We start from the raw sequence: 17,093 nt of genomic DNA, 5'->3' as shown, positions 1-17,093 counted from the left end.
CGTGAATGTTACGACGGGACCCACACTGTAACGACGCCGTTTTTATCGACTGTCGTTTAGTTGGAAAAATTAACTTTGTTTGGTTGCAGGAGTACAAGTGTCTTCCTATTCGTGGATGGATTTATAGATTCAATAAAGTCTGCTTCGTTATCATTCGACTGTGGATGATACACTGCCACACCTAACCAGAGACTCAGATTTTTTTATTTTTCCCAAACAAGCTTCATGGCTTCATCTGATCAAACGGCGAAGATAATCGATGGAAAGGCGATTGCTCATACCATCCGATCAGAGATCGCCGAGGAAGTTCGCGATCTATCTGAGAAACACGGCAAGGTAGACTCACTTTATATCAATTATAGTCACTTTCATTGGTTTTAGCACTGTTTGGGATCCAAAGAAACGATTTTTTACTGCTCTAAAGACTCAGTGTCTGAATATTGAGATGTGTCTCAATATTAACCGAACCGCGATTGATCATAAGATGATTGAAATATCAAAACTTTACTTTTATGTTAGTTTTTTAGTGTTCTATGTAGCGTTAGACAGCTATAGTCACATCTCTCAAACGTTAGCTCCAGTTCAGTTGAATAATTTGAAACTGCGTCTGCGTTGGTCACTTCTAGATATTTTGAGTTTGGTTCACTAAAGCATTTATCTTTTGTGTCTACTTTAGTAGCCCCAATACAGATGGTATGTTTAGTTTATATGGTTTGTTATTGTAACAAAGCAGAAAGGAAGAGATAATGTAACAAAAGGTTTGAATTTGTTTGTTTGTATGCTTCAACTGAGTCTGATCTTACCTTGGAGCAGGTCCCAGGACTAGCGGTGGTTATAGTTGGTGTACGGAAGGATTCACAAACTTATGTGAATATGAAGAGGAAAGCGTGTGCTGAGGTTGGGATCAAATCAGTTGACGTGGACCTACCAGAGGATGTTTCTGAAGCTGATCTTATCAGCAAAGTTCATCAACTAAATTCAGATCCTGATGTCCACGGTTAGCTTTATTGTAAATAAATGCTTCATTTTTGTATGATCATTTAATCCCAACTATGAATGCACTTGATTTTGCAGGTATATTAGTTCAACTCCCGTTGCCGAAACATATCAATGAGGAGAATGTTTTAAGTGCAATCAGCATTGATAAAGATGTAGATGGCTTCCATCCTCTGAATATTGGTAAGCTAGCCATGAAAGGCAGAGAGCCCCTCTTCCTTCCATGCACCCCAAAGGTACTGTCTCCTTCCTTCTTTTCCATACAGACTCTTAACAAGTGCCAAGAAAATTTGCTAGTGGTGAGGTGATTTTGTTTGTGTGCAGGGATGTTTGGAACTCTTAAAGAGAAGTGGCGTAAAGATAAAAGGGCAACGAGCAGTTGTAGTAGGTCGCAGCAACATTGTTGGATTACCTGTTTCGCTTCTATTGCTCAAGGCTGATGCTACTGTTACAACCGTACATTCTCACACCAAAGATCCTGAGGCTATCATACGCGAAGCTGACATCGTTATTGCTGCAGCCGGACAAGCCTGCATGGTGAGTTTTTTTTTTCCAGACGTTTTCACTTGTCTTTGAGAAGATAATACAGTCTAGTTCTTGTAGATAAACACTCACTCTTGGTCTTTGCATTTCAGATTAAGAGCGACTGGATTAAGCCAGGTGCTGCGGTGATCGATGTTGGAACTAATGCAGTGAGCGACCCGAGCAGGAAGTCAGGATACCGGTTGGTTGGAGATGTTGATTACGCAGAAGCTTGTAAAGTTGCAGGTTGCATAACTCCTGTCCCTGGTGGTGTAGGTCCAATGACAGTGGCGATGCTGCTGAGGAACACCTTAGACGGTGCCAAGCGGGTCATTGGCCAGTAAAATAATATCCTACTGTATTTTTATAAATGAATCTGAAGTTTCATACATTTTATAATTACGCTCTCGGTTTGATGACATTGTTCCTTGCAAATAAAGTGAAGCTTGCATGTCCTTTGAATGTTTGTTTCCCGCAAATTTGTACACAACATGAGGTTTAGCATCAGTATGATCAAAACCTGGCTTTGATATCATTTACATTGGTAATTTAAACGATTGTAATTTGCTATTTATGAACTTTGAAAATGAAATTGTAAAAATGTATAATTAAAACTTTTTCTTTAGATTTTGGATTAAAATACAAAGTTAATATATAAGATTACAAAAGAAAAATGTAAAAATTTCAAAAACTTAAAACCTGAAAACTTGGAGTGTTAAAAAGAATATCAAAAGTTTAAAATTGATTGTTGTGAAGGTTTGGTCTCGCTAGGAGTCAGAAGGGCCAGCAACAACATCATGTCATCATGAATACACAGGCCCACTCCAACTTATGACACCTGATCACATACGAAGCATATATATTAGATGTTAGTATGATGATTAGGGTTACGAAAGCATTAAGGAAACTCAGAGTTTACAGCAACAAGAATCAGATCAATCAAGGATAAGCAAGAGGAAGGAGACAACAATACAAGATACATAGCTTAGGCGTAAGACTATTATCTAAGGGCTTTGTTGTATCTTCTAGCTTTGGAGTATTTGGTTCTTTGTAAACAAACTATCTAGCACACTGATTTGGTGTTGCTAGGAGTCTTTTTGATCTAGTGGATTTTGGGAGCAGAAGTTCTCCCACGAGACGTAACGTACTAGAGGCCGGGAACTCGTTAAATCGTGTGTGTCTTTTACTTTCAGTACTAAGACCTAGGTCAAGATAATTTCTAACCTAAGTAACCTAAAGCTAATAATCTCTACAAGTGGTATCAAAGCATCCAGTTTACATCAAGGTTGCTTAGGATAGATAGAGACAAAGGAGGTGCATATTCAGTATCTGCTCCTCGATGGTGAAGTCAAAGGAACGCATCGAGATCAGACAGGTTCGAGAGTGATGGTGACTTCGCACTATGGAAAGTGAGGATGTTTGCTCACTTTGGAGTGCTCGGCTTAAAAGTTATTCTCACTGACGAGAAGCTTTTAAAGGATGATCCTGACACAAAGGATGAACCAGAGTCTGCCATGAAAGACACTGGTAAGGGGCTAGCTGGAATCGTTACACCCACACCTGCTATTGATCCTGCAAAATTCGAAAAATCAGAGAAAGCCAAGGACCTGATTGTGCTGAATGTTGGGAACAAAGTCTTAAGGAAAATTCAACACTGTGAGACTGCTGCTGCAATGTGGAGTACATTGAATAGCCTGTACACAGAGACTTCTTTACCCAACCAAATTTATCTACATCTCAGATTCTACACTTTCAAGATGGTTGATTCAAAATATATTGATGAGAATGTGGATGACTTCCTAAAGCTAGTGGCAGATTTAAACAATTTGCAAGTTGAAGTATCAGAGGAAGTTCAAGCCATTCTACTGCTAAGTTCTCTACCTAACAAGTATGATCAACTCAAGGAGACTCTCAAGTATGAGAGAGACACACTGAGCCCAGCTGAGGTTACTGGGGCCGTTAAGTCAAAAGAAAGAGAGTTGATCGAGAGTGGCAAGTTTACCAGTTCAGGTGGAGAAGGTCTGATGGTGGCAGACATGGGAAGATCAGACCAACGTTCTGGCAAAGGCAATGGAAAATCCTATAAGGGAAGATCCAATGCAGACATGGACGGTCTAAATCGTGTCCCAGGAACAACAAAAACACAAAGGGGTGTTTTATATGCGGTAAGGAGGGCCACTGAAAGTGTGAGTGCCCTGACAAGAAGCAATTCAAACCGCAAGATTCAGCTAACTTAGCAGAGGAATCTAAGGAATCAATGATACTTACAGTTAGTACCCACGACACCAAGGAGGAATGGGTAATGGATTCCAGCTGCTCATTCCATATTACACCTAATAAAAGCTTCATATTCGACCTGAAAGAATTTAAAGGTGGAAAAGTGTTAATGGCAAATAACACACACAACAACATTCAAGGAATTGGGAAGATTAAAATTCTGAATGCAGATGGCTCTAGCGTGATTATAACAGGCGTGAGATACATGTCTGGTATGAGTAGAAATTTAATCTCTTATGGTATGTTGGAAACTTCAGGATGCAGATATGAAGGTAAAGATCTCATGGTTAATTTCTACAAGGACAACAAGAAGGTTATCTCAGGGAAATATCATCAAGGATTATATTATCTTCACGGAACAGTCTTAAGAGGAGAGGCTAATCTATCTAAAGTTGAGAAGAATATGACTAATGTTTGGCATTCACGCCTCGGTCATATGAGTCTTAATAATATGTCTGAACTTGTCAAACGGGAATTTATCATTGACAAGGAGGTTAAGACATTGGATTTCTGTGAACACTGCATAATTGGGAAATCTCACAAGCAAAGTTTTCCTAAGGCTAAGCATGTTACTAAGGGGATTCTAGAGTATGTTCACTCTGGCCTTTGGGGTTCTCATTCTACACCAGACAGTCTTGCTGGAACAACTACTTTGTGACTTTTATTGATGATTTTTCGAAGAAAGTCTGGATTTATTTTCTGAAGACTAAGGATGAGGTATTTTCTAAGTTCAGAGAATGGAAAGCTGAGGTTGAAACTAAGACAGAGAAGAAAATCAAATGCCTAAGGACAGATAATGGGTTGGAATTCTATAATAGACAGTTTGATAACTACTGCAAACATGTTGGAATTAAACGTCACAGAACATGCAGCTATACCCCGCAGCAGAATGGGGTCTCAGAAAGGATGAACAGAACCATCATGGATAAAGTGAGATGCGTGTTAGCCGAATCTAGCTTAGACCAAAGCTTCTGGGCAGAAGCTGCATCTACTGCTATCCATCTGATTAACAGGTCACCTAACTCTACACTAGAATTCAAAATGCCTGAAGAAGTTTGGACATGAGCTAAACCCGACTTGGGACATCTCAGAACATTTGGATGCACTGCTTATGTTCATGTAACTGAGGAGAAAACGGGACCTAGAGCCATAAAGGGAGTGTTCGTGGGATATCCTATGGGTACTAAAGGTTACCGAGTTTGGATAGAGGACGAAGGCAGATGTATAACCAGCAGAAACGTTGTTTTCAACGAAGAAGAGCTTTACAAGTACACTATTGCTAAAGAAAAACAAAGCACAGAAGTGACCAAAGGAACTGACAAACTAGCTAAGAAGAAGGTCTCATTCAGTGATGATTTGATCAGAGGGCCTTCTCCTTCTGTCGAATCCAAATACACATCTGATCAAGGTGGAGAAGAATCATCATCATCTAGCTCTAACAGCTCAAGTGACCAAGAACAAGATCACGAAGTTGATAGTGAAAGTGATCACGAGGGTGAGAGTGAGAGTGGTGACACTGAAACTCTAAATACCTATGTTCTGGCACGAGATAGAGAATGAAGACAGAATGTGAGACCACCATCTAGATATGAAGATGGGAATTTTGTAGCTTACGCTCTCAATGTGATTGAGGATTTGGAAGTTCTGGAACCAAAAAGCTATGCAGAAGCTATGAGAAGCCAAGAAAAGAAACTATGGAAGCATGCAACAAAAGAAGAAATGGAATCTCATAGAAAGAATAGAACCTGGGATCTCATTGATAGGTCTGCAAAGGCAAAGTTTGTTTGATGCAGATGGCTATTCAAGCTAAAGCCAGGAATCCCAGGTGTTGAGGATGAACAATACAAAGACAGACTAGTTGCTAAAGGATATTCTCAGACATAAGGGATTGACTACAATGAGATATTTTCACCTGTTGTGAAACATGTCTCTATCAGACTTATGATCAGCATTGTGGTGAATTTGAATTTAGAATTAGAATAGATGGATGTTAAAACTGTCTTCCTACATGGGAGCCTAGAGGAAAGAATCCTAATGGAACAACCTGAGGGGTTCATAAAGCCATGGACAGAGAATAAAGTATGCATGTTAAGGAAGTCTATGTATGGCTTGAATCAATCCCCAAGAAGATGGAACCATCGGTTCAACAGCTTCATGAAGGATCAGTTATTTGAACGTTGCAGTAAGGACCTATGTGTCTACATGAGGGATGTTCAAACGGATAAGGCTATCTATCTACTCCTATATGTCGATGACATGTTGATTGCCTTAGGAAACAATAAGGTGATCAAAGATCTTAAGGAGAAGCTAAGTGGAGAATTTGAGATGAAGGATATGGGAAAATCCTCAAGAATCTTGGGCATGGATACCACAAGGGATCGAGAGAGAGGAACCCTGATCCTATCTCAGAGCAACTACATTGAGAAAGTCCTAAGAACGTTTGGAATGCAGGACGCTAAGCCTGTGATTACTCCTACTGCATCACATTTCAAATTAAGAAGTCTCACAGATGATGAATGGAAAGTGTAGGCTTCTCAGATGGAAAGGATTCCCTATGTTAGCGCCGTGGGGAGCCTAATGTACGCCATGGTAGGCTCCAGACCTGACCAAGGGTTCGCAGTAGGCTATGTCTGCCGATTCATGAGTAGACCAGGAAGAGAACACTGGAAAGCTGTTCAGTGGATTCTAAGGTACATAAAGGGAGCAGTTGATTCGAATTTAACATTCAAGAAGAACTCTACACTTCTAGTAGAAGGATACTCAGACTCAGATTATGCAACAGACATAGACAGAAGGCGTTCAGTAACATGATATGCATTCAAATTTGGAGGCAACACTATCTCATGGAAGTCATGTTTACAATCAGTGGTTGCTCTATCTACTACAGAAGCAGAGTACATGGCTATCAATGAAGCAGCTAAAGAAGCAATGTGGCTAAAGGAAATATGCGCTGAACTAGGTTTTAAGCAAGGGGATCAAACTCTACTGCGATTCTCAAAGTGCCCTAGCTCTAGCAAGAAATCCAGTCAATCACGAGAAGAACATAACTACCAAGTTCAATTTCATTCGAGACCTAGTGGAAGCAGGAGACATTGTCCTAAACAAGATCCATACTAATGTTAATCCTGCAGATTTCTTAACTAAGACGATACCTGGTCAGAAGTTCCAGCTTTGCTGTGAGCTTTTGAATGTGAACTGATAAGACTAGAGACGTTCTAGGTGATTCAAGTTGTATGATTTCATTCTCGCAATACACAGACATAAAACAAATAGTCAGTGTGTACGGAAAAGGGAAATCAAATACAACAGGGAGTGTCAGTAGAAGAAGGAGGAATCACCTGGAGGATAATAAGAACCGAGGCAGAAGGACAGGTTCAGGTGGAGCAACATTGGGCCACCAGACATTCCCATATGAAAGACACTATGATCCAGAAAGTGCTTCGTGAGCCGTCAGAAGCAAGCATCCGGATCAGGAAAGAGTTCGGAAACTTATCACCAACATCTCAGAAAAAGTGAATCTACATCAAGCCACAAAATACTGTTGTGAGTAACAAACTTAAGAGTGTTACCTAGCAAAAGAGTATTTGAGGAAAGGCTTACCAACAAAACATGATAGTTTGTTAACAGCTCAGGGAGCTGAATCAAATGTTTAATCAAGGAAGGGTTTCAAGCTAGAAACTATGGTAGCTCATCATCGAGCTGAATCAACTCATGAAACAATTCAGAGAAGTCAGATCGACAAATGAAAAGCATATTGTAAAGGGTTCGCCGAGAAAGGAGATTACTTGGTCTACGGAAGAGGTGGAGCGTGATGGTGGAGCTCAGGTGTGAGCTCAGGTACATGTCAGAATCTCATTCGCGTCCAAAGAAGAGACACGAGCCGTCTGAGAAGGTATGCAAAAGAGAAGAATCCACGGGTTAGTTACATACCCACAAGATCCACTTGATATTCTTAACAGAAGGTCCTAATCGCTTATGATGAGAAGAGATTAGATGTACCTGAGGATATTCAAGAGGTAAAGGTGATGGAGTCACGACGGAGGTAGCTATCGTCGCTCACAGAGAAGTAAATCGCCTTGCGGTGAAGAGACTTCAATGGAAAGAGTAAAGAAGAGAAGATGCAACGCCATCGTGGTGGAGCTGACGAGATATTTATTAATAGGAGCAGCGTTTGCGCGGAGCAAACGGGGATCTCTCACGGTGAGACCGAGTCCATTTCACTGGAGAAGGTTCGCGAGAGAAAGACAAGGAGAGAGGAGAGAGAGAGAGTCAAACTGGCTTTTTTGGTTTCTCGATCAAGACAAAGAGAAGAGGAGGAGTTGGGCTGTCGGCAACAAAGATTTGCCTGATGGGCCATCAATGGGCTCGATCCAAGCTGGTGGAGATTTGTGAAGCTTGGGTTTCGCCAGGAGTCAGATGGCCCAGCAACAACATCATGTCATCATGGACTGAGCACACACAAGCCCACTCCAGCTTATGACACCTGATCACATACGAAGCATATATATTAGATGTTAATATGATGATTAGGGTTACAAAGTCATTAAGGAAACTCAGAGTTTACAGCAACAAGAATCAGATCAATCAAGGATAAGCAAGATACATAGCTTAGGCCTAAGACTATTATCTAAGGGTTTTGTTGTATCCTCTAGATTTGGAGTATTTGGCTCTTTGTAAACAAACTATCTAGCACACTGATTTGGTGTTGCTAGAGTCTCTTTGATCTAGTGGATTTTGGGAGCAGAAGTTCTTCCACAAAACGTACCGTGCTAGAGGCCGTGAACTCATTAAATCGTGTGTCTTTTACTTTCAGTACTAAGACCTAGGTCAAGATAACTTCTAACCTAAATAATATAAGTTGATAATCTCTACAATTGTGCCTTCCTTTATTGATAATGAGGAAGCTTAATGTCTTGATACATTTTTTTTTTGAATGGCGCCGACACTTGTCTTGATACGTGTCATCTTCTGAGTGGTGTCGACATTTTGAGTGATTAATTAATTGATAATTTTATTATTTTGCTGCGGAAATTTTCGTGTGGGCTCTATGTGTCGGCCATTATGATTGCTGAGTAGTTTCTCCGTATTTATACAAATAGACTGTACTTATACAAATAGACTATGTATCTTATTTATGTATTATCATGGTATATTACTGTTTGTATCTACCCAGTCTACATACATTACATGTCCCGCTGATCTATTACAGACAGGTGAGAGTTACAGGATGGCTTGTACCATCCATGATATTTGGAAATTTGCATGCACACGTACATGATGGGATGCTTGATCCAACCACTTCAAGCACATTGGATTGTATGTCATCATCCTTGTAAGGCTTATGTTGTAAGCCTTGGGCCTTGACCCATTAAGAATTGTCCTATTCTTTGAGTTGAAAGACAGCTAGATAGTGGATACCATTTCTTTCCAGCATATGCCCTTCGCCTGGATAATACCGACGTGCCATTCTACCGCTTATCACATGCCACGTGCTCGTCTCTCCACAAAAACTTCGCCACGTGTTAGGTCGATATAAGCCAATCAAAGACACGTTTCTTGATACGCAAATGACTAGTTTATCCTCTAACTACCGCAGTATTCGCTCACAACTTCAGAGGGCTATTTTCGGAATGATACAAAGGTTGGAAAGATGTGAACTACACGTGGACCAATGAGAAGAGTGCTTTAGATGGAGGAGAGATCTGAGCCACAAATCTCGTCTATGAATTCTCAGCCACGAAAACAAGATCTGCCTCACGCGCTATCTACACCACGCGTTTGCTTGATTGCTGCTCTTACCTCCTCGGAAGTTGAAACAATACACAGAACACATTAGTCTCCTTTCTCTTTGGTCTCTTCTAACTTACAGGTGAAGACAACCGAATCTAAAACTTTCTCTCTTCTCTCTTAATCTCAGTTTCTGGTTTGTGTCTGATCAAAAAAATCTCTCATCGGTTCACTGAAAGTGAGTTCCTTTCTCTGTTTTTACTCGATAAGTTTAGGTTTATTCTCTAATGGGTTTCTGAAATTAGCTATCTTTGTTTGTTATTATGACAGATCTATCGATCATGGATTGTTATTCCGGAATGAAGTTTGAAGAGCTTGCTGTGCCCAATTATCAAGAGTCATCGTCATCAGAGACATACCGTTCTGATGGTATGTGGGGTGGGTGGAGCATGAACTCCCCTGAAGCTGCAGAAACATGTTTTAATTACGATGGTTTCAGTGGAGAAGGATCGTTGTATAGTCAGATGGGTATGAGGACGAGTGAAGAAGAGGAGGAGTCCAAGAGATCAAAGGCTTTCTACGGTGCTTCTTCTCTTCATGATTTCGAAGGAATCGAACACATGGATGATATATTCTTGTAAAGCCTCTTTCTTTCTTTGATCATCATCATCGCTAAATAAGTGTCTTTGTCATTTTTAATTTGCATATGCTTATGTTTTGTCTCTCTCTGTGTGTTTCCGGTTTTTACTGAAGAAGTTCAATTTTGGAGGATGTTCCAGGGAATGATGGAGATGTTCATCAAGCTTCCAGCAGCTACAACAGTGTCGGATCTTCCTCTTTGTATGGTGGAAATGAAGTTCACATGTTCCATTGTCATGACATGCCTTTGAAGGTAAGAGATTTGTCTCCAAAGTTGACTTTTCTTACATGTTATAAAATTGAAGCTGATCAACGCTGGTTTCCTTTTGGAGATTCTGATGTTAAAGCCTGAGATTTCTCCCTTTTTTTCTTTGTGGTTAATAGGAGGAGGCTCCATTTACAATCTCGGATCTGTCTGAAGAGAACATGTTAGACTCACAGTATGGGGATGAACTGTCTTCTGAAGAACTTGTGTTGCAGGATCTGCAAAGAGCTTCTGAAAAGGTGAGTTCCCGTTTACAATGGACCTGTTTTGTTGGAAATTTGGATTTCGTCTTTGGAAATATTGAATAAGTGTTTGTTTTCTCTCTTGCTAGTTAACTGATGATACAAGAAAGTGCTTCCGTGATACGTTTTACCGGCTTGCAAGAAACTCACAGGAGAAGTTTGATTCAGTCAGCACCAACTCAGAGGAGTTATATATGCAAGCATCCAGATATGCTTATGGTGATAATACCAGGTATAGCATCATGTCTTCTTCTTCTTTTTCTCTAATCCGCACATGAAATGAGGTAATATCATTAGGATAGAAACTGATCAGAGTGACAGTTACTTGATTGCAGGATGAGTAGAGAGGAAGAGATTGAATCTGAGACGAACTCAATCGATAGAGCCGTCGCAAACCTCACATACAACAAGATGGAATCCAACATAAGCAGCTTTCCTCTATCAGAAAGAGTACATTAGCTTCTCTTGTTGGATCAAGATCAACCGTTATCGTCTCTACATCTTCTTATATGAAGTATTTTGTTACTACATGTGTATATTTGTGTGTATATAGATGACTTTAATGTTGCAAACTTCAGTTTTGATCTGTCTTTAAAGAATCTGGTTCTTTTTACATCCTGCAGTAAGTTTCTTTTTACTTTATAAGTGTGTGGCAACAATGCTTAATGGCTTAAAACTTGATATTAGAAAGAGTACATGTTTCAATAATTCAGAAGCATTTATTCAAACTATAACCAGCATGAACTCCAAAAAAAATACTTATTCTTGAAAAGCGATGGCATCGTCTGATTTTTACAGCCTCCGCTTCATAAACTAGCCACTTATTCTTAGGCACGGTTATTTTCAATCCCTGGTCTGTTTATCATCGTCATCATCACAACAAGTGCAAGAAAAACAATGACAACTCAATAAAAGGCCTCATATAGCCCAAATTTCAAAAGAAAGATATTATCAAATTTTTAACATAAGAAGCAAATGAGTCATGAACTTGCGCTGACCATTCCTAGTTTGAGAGAGAGATGTTTTGTGGCGGTTTCAAAGCCGTCAAAGACTGAAGAAAGTCTGTATAAATTTTGTAATATTCGCTTCCAAGACTCGCCAACCAAAATGTTTTTAGGATAACCACATTTCGCAGTTGACCTGGACTCTTTTGTGGCAGACGGCTACAACTTTGAATATGAATCACATCCATCTCATCTCAAATTATACTGAATACGAATCAAGAGAACAAACATCACTCCGATTCAACTCTTCTTTCAACATCCAACGTTCTTTAGCTCACCATTATAATTAATAATCCATAATTTTCTTTAAAAAACTTGCATTTGCATTTACTCAAAACAACAAGAACAACAACAAACTCACTCCAAAGTAAGATCCTTTAAACTGTTCAATTCTATAGAGTATACATTACATATACAATACAAAAGCATACACCTTTCAATCACAAAAGCAACGTTTAATCCTTAGGCCAGACACTAACCTTCTCCTTCTCAATCTTAACAAACATAGCCGAAACAGCCGCCATGAAATACACCTGAAGCCACACAACTGAAGGCGTGTGGTAACTCAACAAGCTCTTCCCCGTCGCCAGCTCAACCAGAAGCAAAGCCGCGAGCCCCAACCCCGCCATCCTCCCGTTGAGCCGCTCGGTGTAAGGCGTAAACCCCAACTCCACCTTCAACCCGCCCGAAACCGGCTCCTTTAAACTCACCGGCGGCAAGTAAAGCCCCGAGCTTTTCGACGGTGGCCCTGCTGAGCCTTTCTTAGACTTTCTAACCTCTGCTTTCTTCCCGGTTCCGCTTCGGTATCTGAGACGGATGTTCGAGAGACGTGACTCGAAGTCTTCGGTGTCTGAGTCGGGTTGAGGAGTCTCTTCCGTTGATTCGACGTCGGTGGCGCGGACGGTGAAGATCTTTGAAGCGTGTGGCTTTCCGGTTGGAAGGAAGCTCAGAGATGGGATAGGGGTCGTGATTCGTAGAGGTGTTATCGCCATTTTTTTGTGTTTGTTCAGAGAGCTTCGTGTCTCCTTCCCACTCTCTCTCACTCTCCTCCTTTGCCTTTTGGATAAGAAATTTTTATATTCTATTTTTTATAATTTTTTACAAGTACATACATTTTCGTGAGTGGTACTCAATTTCCTGGAAAGTTTAATAGGTTACTACTGGTGACTGGTGGAATCACATCCACTTACACTATAAAGCTTAGGAAAGTATATAATATTTCAATCGTTACAGTCTGTAACTTACTAAAATATTGTATATCATCAACAGATTCAAAAGCCAAGTTTAAACTAATCATCTATTACCGTAAGAGTGACTTTATCGGTGGGCTACTAGCTAGAGCATTTTCAACTTCCAACCTTTATTTTTTTAATTCTAAAGAAACTAATATCATTTTTATTTTCAAAAACGTTATATTATTTATATTTATTAGAGTAAATATATTATTTAGTAAATAAATTATTTTCTAAATAGAAAGAGTAAATATATTGTTTCGTATTATTGCGTATTGGATTCTTTTATTTTAGAAAAATATAGGAATACAATGGAGCTTATTGGAGTGATATGACAATTATTAGAAGACACGAGTTGGAGTTGCAAAAAAAAAAAATGTACAAGTTGACAAAAAAACTTTGCAAGTCCTACACTAAAGTACGTGGAAAGTTTGCGAACACATAACTTAATAAAGGGCAAAATCATAAAACATAAAAAGCTTGAGATTAGTTTAATTAAATAGTAAAAGAGAAAAGAAGCAAATATTCTAATGGATTTGACCACATGGCTATGAGTCTTCCTTTTCCATCTAACTTCTCACTTTCCCATCTCCTTCATTCTCTCTCTCTATCTTTCCTCAATTACATCTCAAAAACAAACACACCAAACATCTTTCTTTCTTCTATCTTTCGTAGCTTCGAGCTTCACTCATGGCCGCCTCATCCGTTCTAGATGGTAACACAACCACACGATCTAGAATCTTTGATTTATTGAAAAGATCTCTACTTTATTTGTTTTTGTGTTGAGCTGGAAACTTAGTTTTAAGCAGCCTTGAATATTATTCTCTTCGAAGTTTGGCAGTTTGATTGATTATTTGCGTGATTGTCGGAAGAGAATAATTCAACCGTTTTCAGACATGCTGATCTTCATGGTCCCGAGTCTTGTCTGTTAATCACCGAACCACCCACATGCTTCTTCACTCATGAACTATTGTCTTAAATTTATTTAAATCCAAAATGATTAATCATTTATGTTACATAGATGTGTATATATTCCAGATCTATTGAAGTTTTCTTTTATTGAATTCTTCAGGAGACATAGATATGGAGAAAGGAGGAATGATTCTACAGTCAAGTGAGAATCAAGATCCTTCACCAACACCTTCACCGTCCGCAACAGCAACTGCGCCAGCTTTGGTTCTGTCTAACTCAGGCAAGAGAATGGATCAAGCTGGCAAAAAGAAGTATGTCAAGCAAGTCACTGGCCGTCACAACGACACTGAGCTTCACTTAGCTGCTCAGCGCGGCGATTTAGCAGCTGTGCAGCAGATTCTCAAGGACATTAACTCTCAGATGGAAGGGACTCTGAGTGGGGAAGAGTTTGACGCTGAAGTTGCTGAGATTAGGGCTTCGATTGTGAATGAGGTGAATGAGTTAGGTGAGACTGCGCTCTTCACTGCTGCTGATAAAGGTCATCTTGATGTTGTTAAAGAGCTGTTGAAGTATTCGAGTAGAGAGAGTATTGCTAAGAAGAACCGGTCTGGTTATGATCCTCTTCATATTGCTGCCATTCAAGGTCATCATGGTAAAGCTCCTCTCCTTACCTCTTGGATCTGCTATTTGTTCTGAATATGTTAATAATAAAAACCAGGCTAGGATTTTAAACAAAACTAACCAAATTCTGAACGTGTAACCAAAATAAATTAACCAAATTTATCCAAAATTTTAACAAAATTAAACCAAATTTAACTTCAGTAGAATTTTCAAAAACTGAACTAACCAAATACCATACCGAACCAAACTTTATTTCGGGTTAATTCGGTAAGATTTAGGTTGAACCGAACTAACCAAAAACTAAACTAACCGAACCCGCAAGCCTAATAAAAATATGGTTTTTTCTTGCAGCTATTGTTGAGGTCTTGCTAGATCACGATGCGACGCTTAGCCATACATTTGGACCATCAAATGCAACTCCGCTTGTGTCAGCAGCTATGAGAGGCCATACAGAAGTTGTGAACCAGCTCTTATCCAAAGCTGGGAATCTGCTAGATATTTCTCGGTCTAACCATAAAAATGCACTGCATCTAGCTGCAAGACAAGGACATGTGGAGGTCATCAAAGCTCTGCTCGCCAAGGATGCTCACCTAGCGAGACGTGTTGATAAGAAAGGACAAACTGCACTTCACATGGCTGTAAAAGGACAGAGCTCTGAAGTGGTGAAACTCCTGCTTGATGCAGATCCTGCCATTGTTATGCTCCCTGACAAGTCTTGTAACACGGCGTTGCATGTTGCCACCAGGAAGAAACGAGCAGAGGTATGTATCAAATAATTAAAAAAATTATTTATAAACCGAAATATCAAAAAATGAATTAACAGAATATTTTTTATCCGAAATATTTAAAATTATCCGAATAATCCAAATTTTTATCTGAAAACTCAAAAATTTCTGATATGTAATCCGGAAAACCCAAATTTTCAGACTTTTTAACCGAAAATCTGGAACCAAAGCCTATTACCTCGTTAGCTGTTTTCTAACTTTGTTACCTAAACCGAAAACCAAAATAACTGAACCGAAACCGAGATAATTTTAAATTATCTCGAATGGATACTAAACCTCTATAACCAAAAGAACCGAACTGAAAACTAAATGCCCAGGGCTAATGTATCCCCTAGCTGGTTTGATTTCATCTCGATGTCTTTAATTTGTGTGTTCACATATTGGTATGTTCTTGCAGATTGTAGAACTGTTGCTGTCACTCCCTGATACCAACGCCAATGCTTTAACTAGAGAACGCAAGACAGCACTCGACATTGCAGAGGGGCTTCCACTCTCGGAAGAATCTTCATACATAAAAGAGTGTCTTGCTCGCCGTGGAGCTCTTAGAGCGAATGAGCTTAACCAGCCAAGAGACGAGCTGAGAAGCACTGTCACACAAATCAAGAACGATGTTCATATCCAGCTCGAACAGACCAAAAGAACTAACAAAAACGTGCACAACATTTCCAAAGAGCTAAGGAAACTCCACAGAGAAGGGATCAACAACGCAACCAACTCGGTAACAGTCGTGGCTGTGCTGTTCGCAACTGTAGCTTTTGCTGCTATATTCACAGTGCCTGGAGGAGACAACAACGATGGATCAGCGGTGGTGGTGGGGACAGCATCGTTCAAGATCTTCTTCATCTTCAACGCAATAGCCTTATTCACTTCTCTGGCCGTCGTGGTGGTCCAGATCACGTTGGTGAGAGGAGAGACGAAAGCTGAGAAGAGGGTGGTGGAAGTGATCAACAAACTGATGTGGTTGGCATCGATGTGTACGTCTGTGGCGTTTATTGCGTCGTCGTACATTGTGGTTGGGCGTAAAAACGAGTGGGCGGCCGAGCTTGTGACGGTTGTTGGTGGTGTGATAATGGCTGGTGTTCTTGGAACAATGACTTACTACGTGGTGAAGTCGAAGAGGACGAGGTCTATGAGGAAGAAGGTTAAGAGTGCGCGCAGGAGTGGTTCCAACTCGTGGCATCATTCAGATTACTCCAACTCCGAAGTTGATCCTATTTTTGCAATTTAAAATGATGATGCATGAAGGTATAATAATGATGTAAATATATTTGGTGAAGAGAGCTTAGACTAGACGGTTTTGTGTATAAAAGCCTGAACATCAATAGGCAAACACAATTGTCACAAAACGTTGTAAACACTGCTCAACTCATTATATTCCAAAATTTCGGTTAACCGTATTCAGAAAGAGAATAGATGTACATATAAGTAAGAGTTTACGTTGGGTTCCCGGCAAAGAGGTGAAAGCACTTTTTTAACCACACGTCTGTGCTCGGATGGTCAAGACGTTCCGTGAATTTCCAAGGGAACCGAATTCGAATCCGCACCACACCAGATTTTCACAGCGCGTGGCCACAAGGACTTTCACGTTCTCTCCGAGGAATGGTTTACCATTTTAATTTTTTTATTTTACAAGTAAGAGTTCGTCCTGTGGTTGGAAAATCATTTATATTCTTGATGATTCCAATAATCTCTTGTGCCCGATGCTATATTTGAACCAAGGTTAGGAGCTGCGTACGTTCTCTACATAGCCACAATTATCTATCTAACTTAGATTGAAAGAGGAGCAGTAGCAGGGCAAGTCACCGAGAAAGAATGGATAACAGTGTACTGCTTCCTCGTATGATCCACACAAAAAAACAAAAGAAAATGAA

General features: G+C 39.9%; 4 protein-coding genes across 9 annotated transcripts; 3 read left to right on the top strand and 1 right to left on the bottom strand.

Moving 5' to 3' along the window:
- The first annotated feature begins 76 nt into the window (after nt 1-76).
- LOC106435403 (bifunctional protein FolD 2) lies at nt 77-2,053 on the top strand. Its single transcript, XM_013876281.3, has 5 exons — nt 77-336; nt 814-997; nt 1,075-1,232; nt 1,321-1,533; nt 1,632-2,053. Exons 1-5 carry the CDS (start codon nt 226-228, stop codon nt 1,860-1,862), a joined length of 897 nt encoding a protein of 298 aa, XP_013731735.2. The 5' UTR covers nt 77-225; the 3' UTR covers nt 1,863-2,053.
- A 7,504-nt stretch (nt 2,054-9,557) lies between these two features.
- On the top strand, nt 9,558-11,285 carry BNAC05G40760D (protein LNK3). 6 transcript variants are annotated; one of them, XM_013876261.3, is made up of 6 exons: nt 9,558-9,760; nt 9,853-10,159; nt 10,279-10,414; nt 10,546-10,665; nt 10,758-10,900; nt 11,004-11,285. In XM_013876261.3, the coding sequence occupies exons 2-6, from the start codon at nt 9,864-9,866 to the stop codon at nt 11,125-11,127; spliced, it is 819 nt and encodes a 272-aa protein (XP_013731715.1). In that variant the 5' UTR covers nt 9,558-9,760; nt 9,853-9,863; the 3' UTR covers nt 11,128-11,285. The 6 variants fall into 6 exon arrangements, with proteins under 6 accessions (XP_013731715.1, XP_048615181.1, XP_013731713.1 ...); XM_048759224.1 differs by having other exon boundaries at nt 10,990-11,285; XM_013876259.3 differs by having other exon boundaries at nt 10,276-10,414.
- Nucleotides 11,286-11,972: 687 nt separating this feature from the next.
- BNAC05G40750D lies at nt 11,973-12,960 on the bottom strand. Its single transcript, XM_013876285.3, has one exon. It carries the CDS (start codon nt 12,662-12,664, stop codon nt 12,128-12,130), a length of 537 nt encoding a protein of 178 aa, XP_013731739.1. The 5' UTR covers nt 12,665-12,960; the 3' UTR covers nt 11,973-12,127.
- A 443-nt stretch (nt 12,961-13,403) lies between these two features.
- On the top strand, nt 13,404-16,619 carry LOC106435400 (ankyrin repeat-containing protein ITN1). Its single transcript, XM_013876276.3, has 4 exons — nt 13,404-13,619; nt 13,977-14,468; nt 14,789-15,198; nt 15,620-16,619. Exons 1-4 carry the CDS (start codon nt 13,595-13,597, stop codon nt 16,448-16,450), a joined length of 1,758 nt encoding a protein of 585 aa, XP_013731730.1. The 5' UTR covers nt 13,404-13,594; the 3' UTR covers nt 16,451-16,619.
- The last annotated feature ends 474 nt before the right edge of the window (nt 16,620-17,093 follow it).

Source organism: Brassica napus, chromosome C5 (assembly GCF_020379485.1).
Source record: "Brassica napus cultivar Da-Ae chromosome C5, Da-Ae, whole genome shotgun sequence".
NCBI lineage: Eukaryota > Viridiplantae > Streptophyta > Magnoliopsida > Brassicales > Brassicaceae > Brassica > Brassica napus.
This window is presented reverse-complemented; position numbering and strand designations above follow the sequence as displayed.

Coding starts and splice junctions, on each gene's coding strand:
- LOC106435403 (XM_013876281.3), top strand. CDS start 226: ATGGCTTCATCTGATCAAACGGCGAAGATAATCGATGGAAAGGCGATT. Junction 998..1,074: donor TTCAGATCCTGATGTCCACG/GTTAGCTTTATT, acceptor TTGATTTTGCAG/GTATATTAGTTCAACTCCCG. Junction 1,233..1,320: donor TCCTTCCATGCACCCCAAAG/GTACTGTCTCCT, acceptor GTTTGTGTGCAG/GGATGTTTGGAACTCTTAAA.
- BNAC05G40760D (XM_013876259.3), top strand. CDS start 9,864: ATGGATTGTTATTCCGGAATGAAGTTTGAAGAGCTTGCTGTGCCCAAT. Junction 10,415..10,545: donor GTCATGACATGCCTTTGAAG/GTAAGAGATTTG, acceptor TGTGGTTAATAG/GAGGAGGCTCCATTTACAAT. Junction 10,901..11,003: donor GCTTATGGTGATAATACCAG/GTATAGCATCAT, acceptor ACTTGATTGCAG/GATGAGTAGAGAGGAAGAGA.
- BNAC05G40750D (XM_013876285.3), bottom strand. CDS start 12,664: ATGGCGATAACACCTCTACGAATCACGACCCCTATCCCATCTCTGAGC.
- LOC106435400 (XM_013876276.3), top strand. CDS start 13,595: ATGGCCGCCTCATCCGTTCTAGATG. Junction 14,469..14,788: donor TGCCATTCAAGGTCATCATG/GTAAAGCTCCTC, acceptor TTTTTCTTGCAG/CTATTGTTGAGGTCTTGCTA. Junction 15,199..15,619: donor CCAGGAAGAAACGAGCAGAG/GTATGTATCAAA, acceptor ATGTTCTTGCAG/ATTGTAGAACTGTTGCTGTC.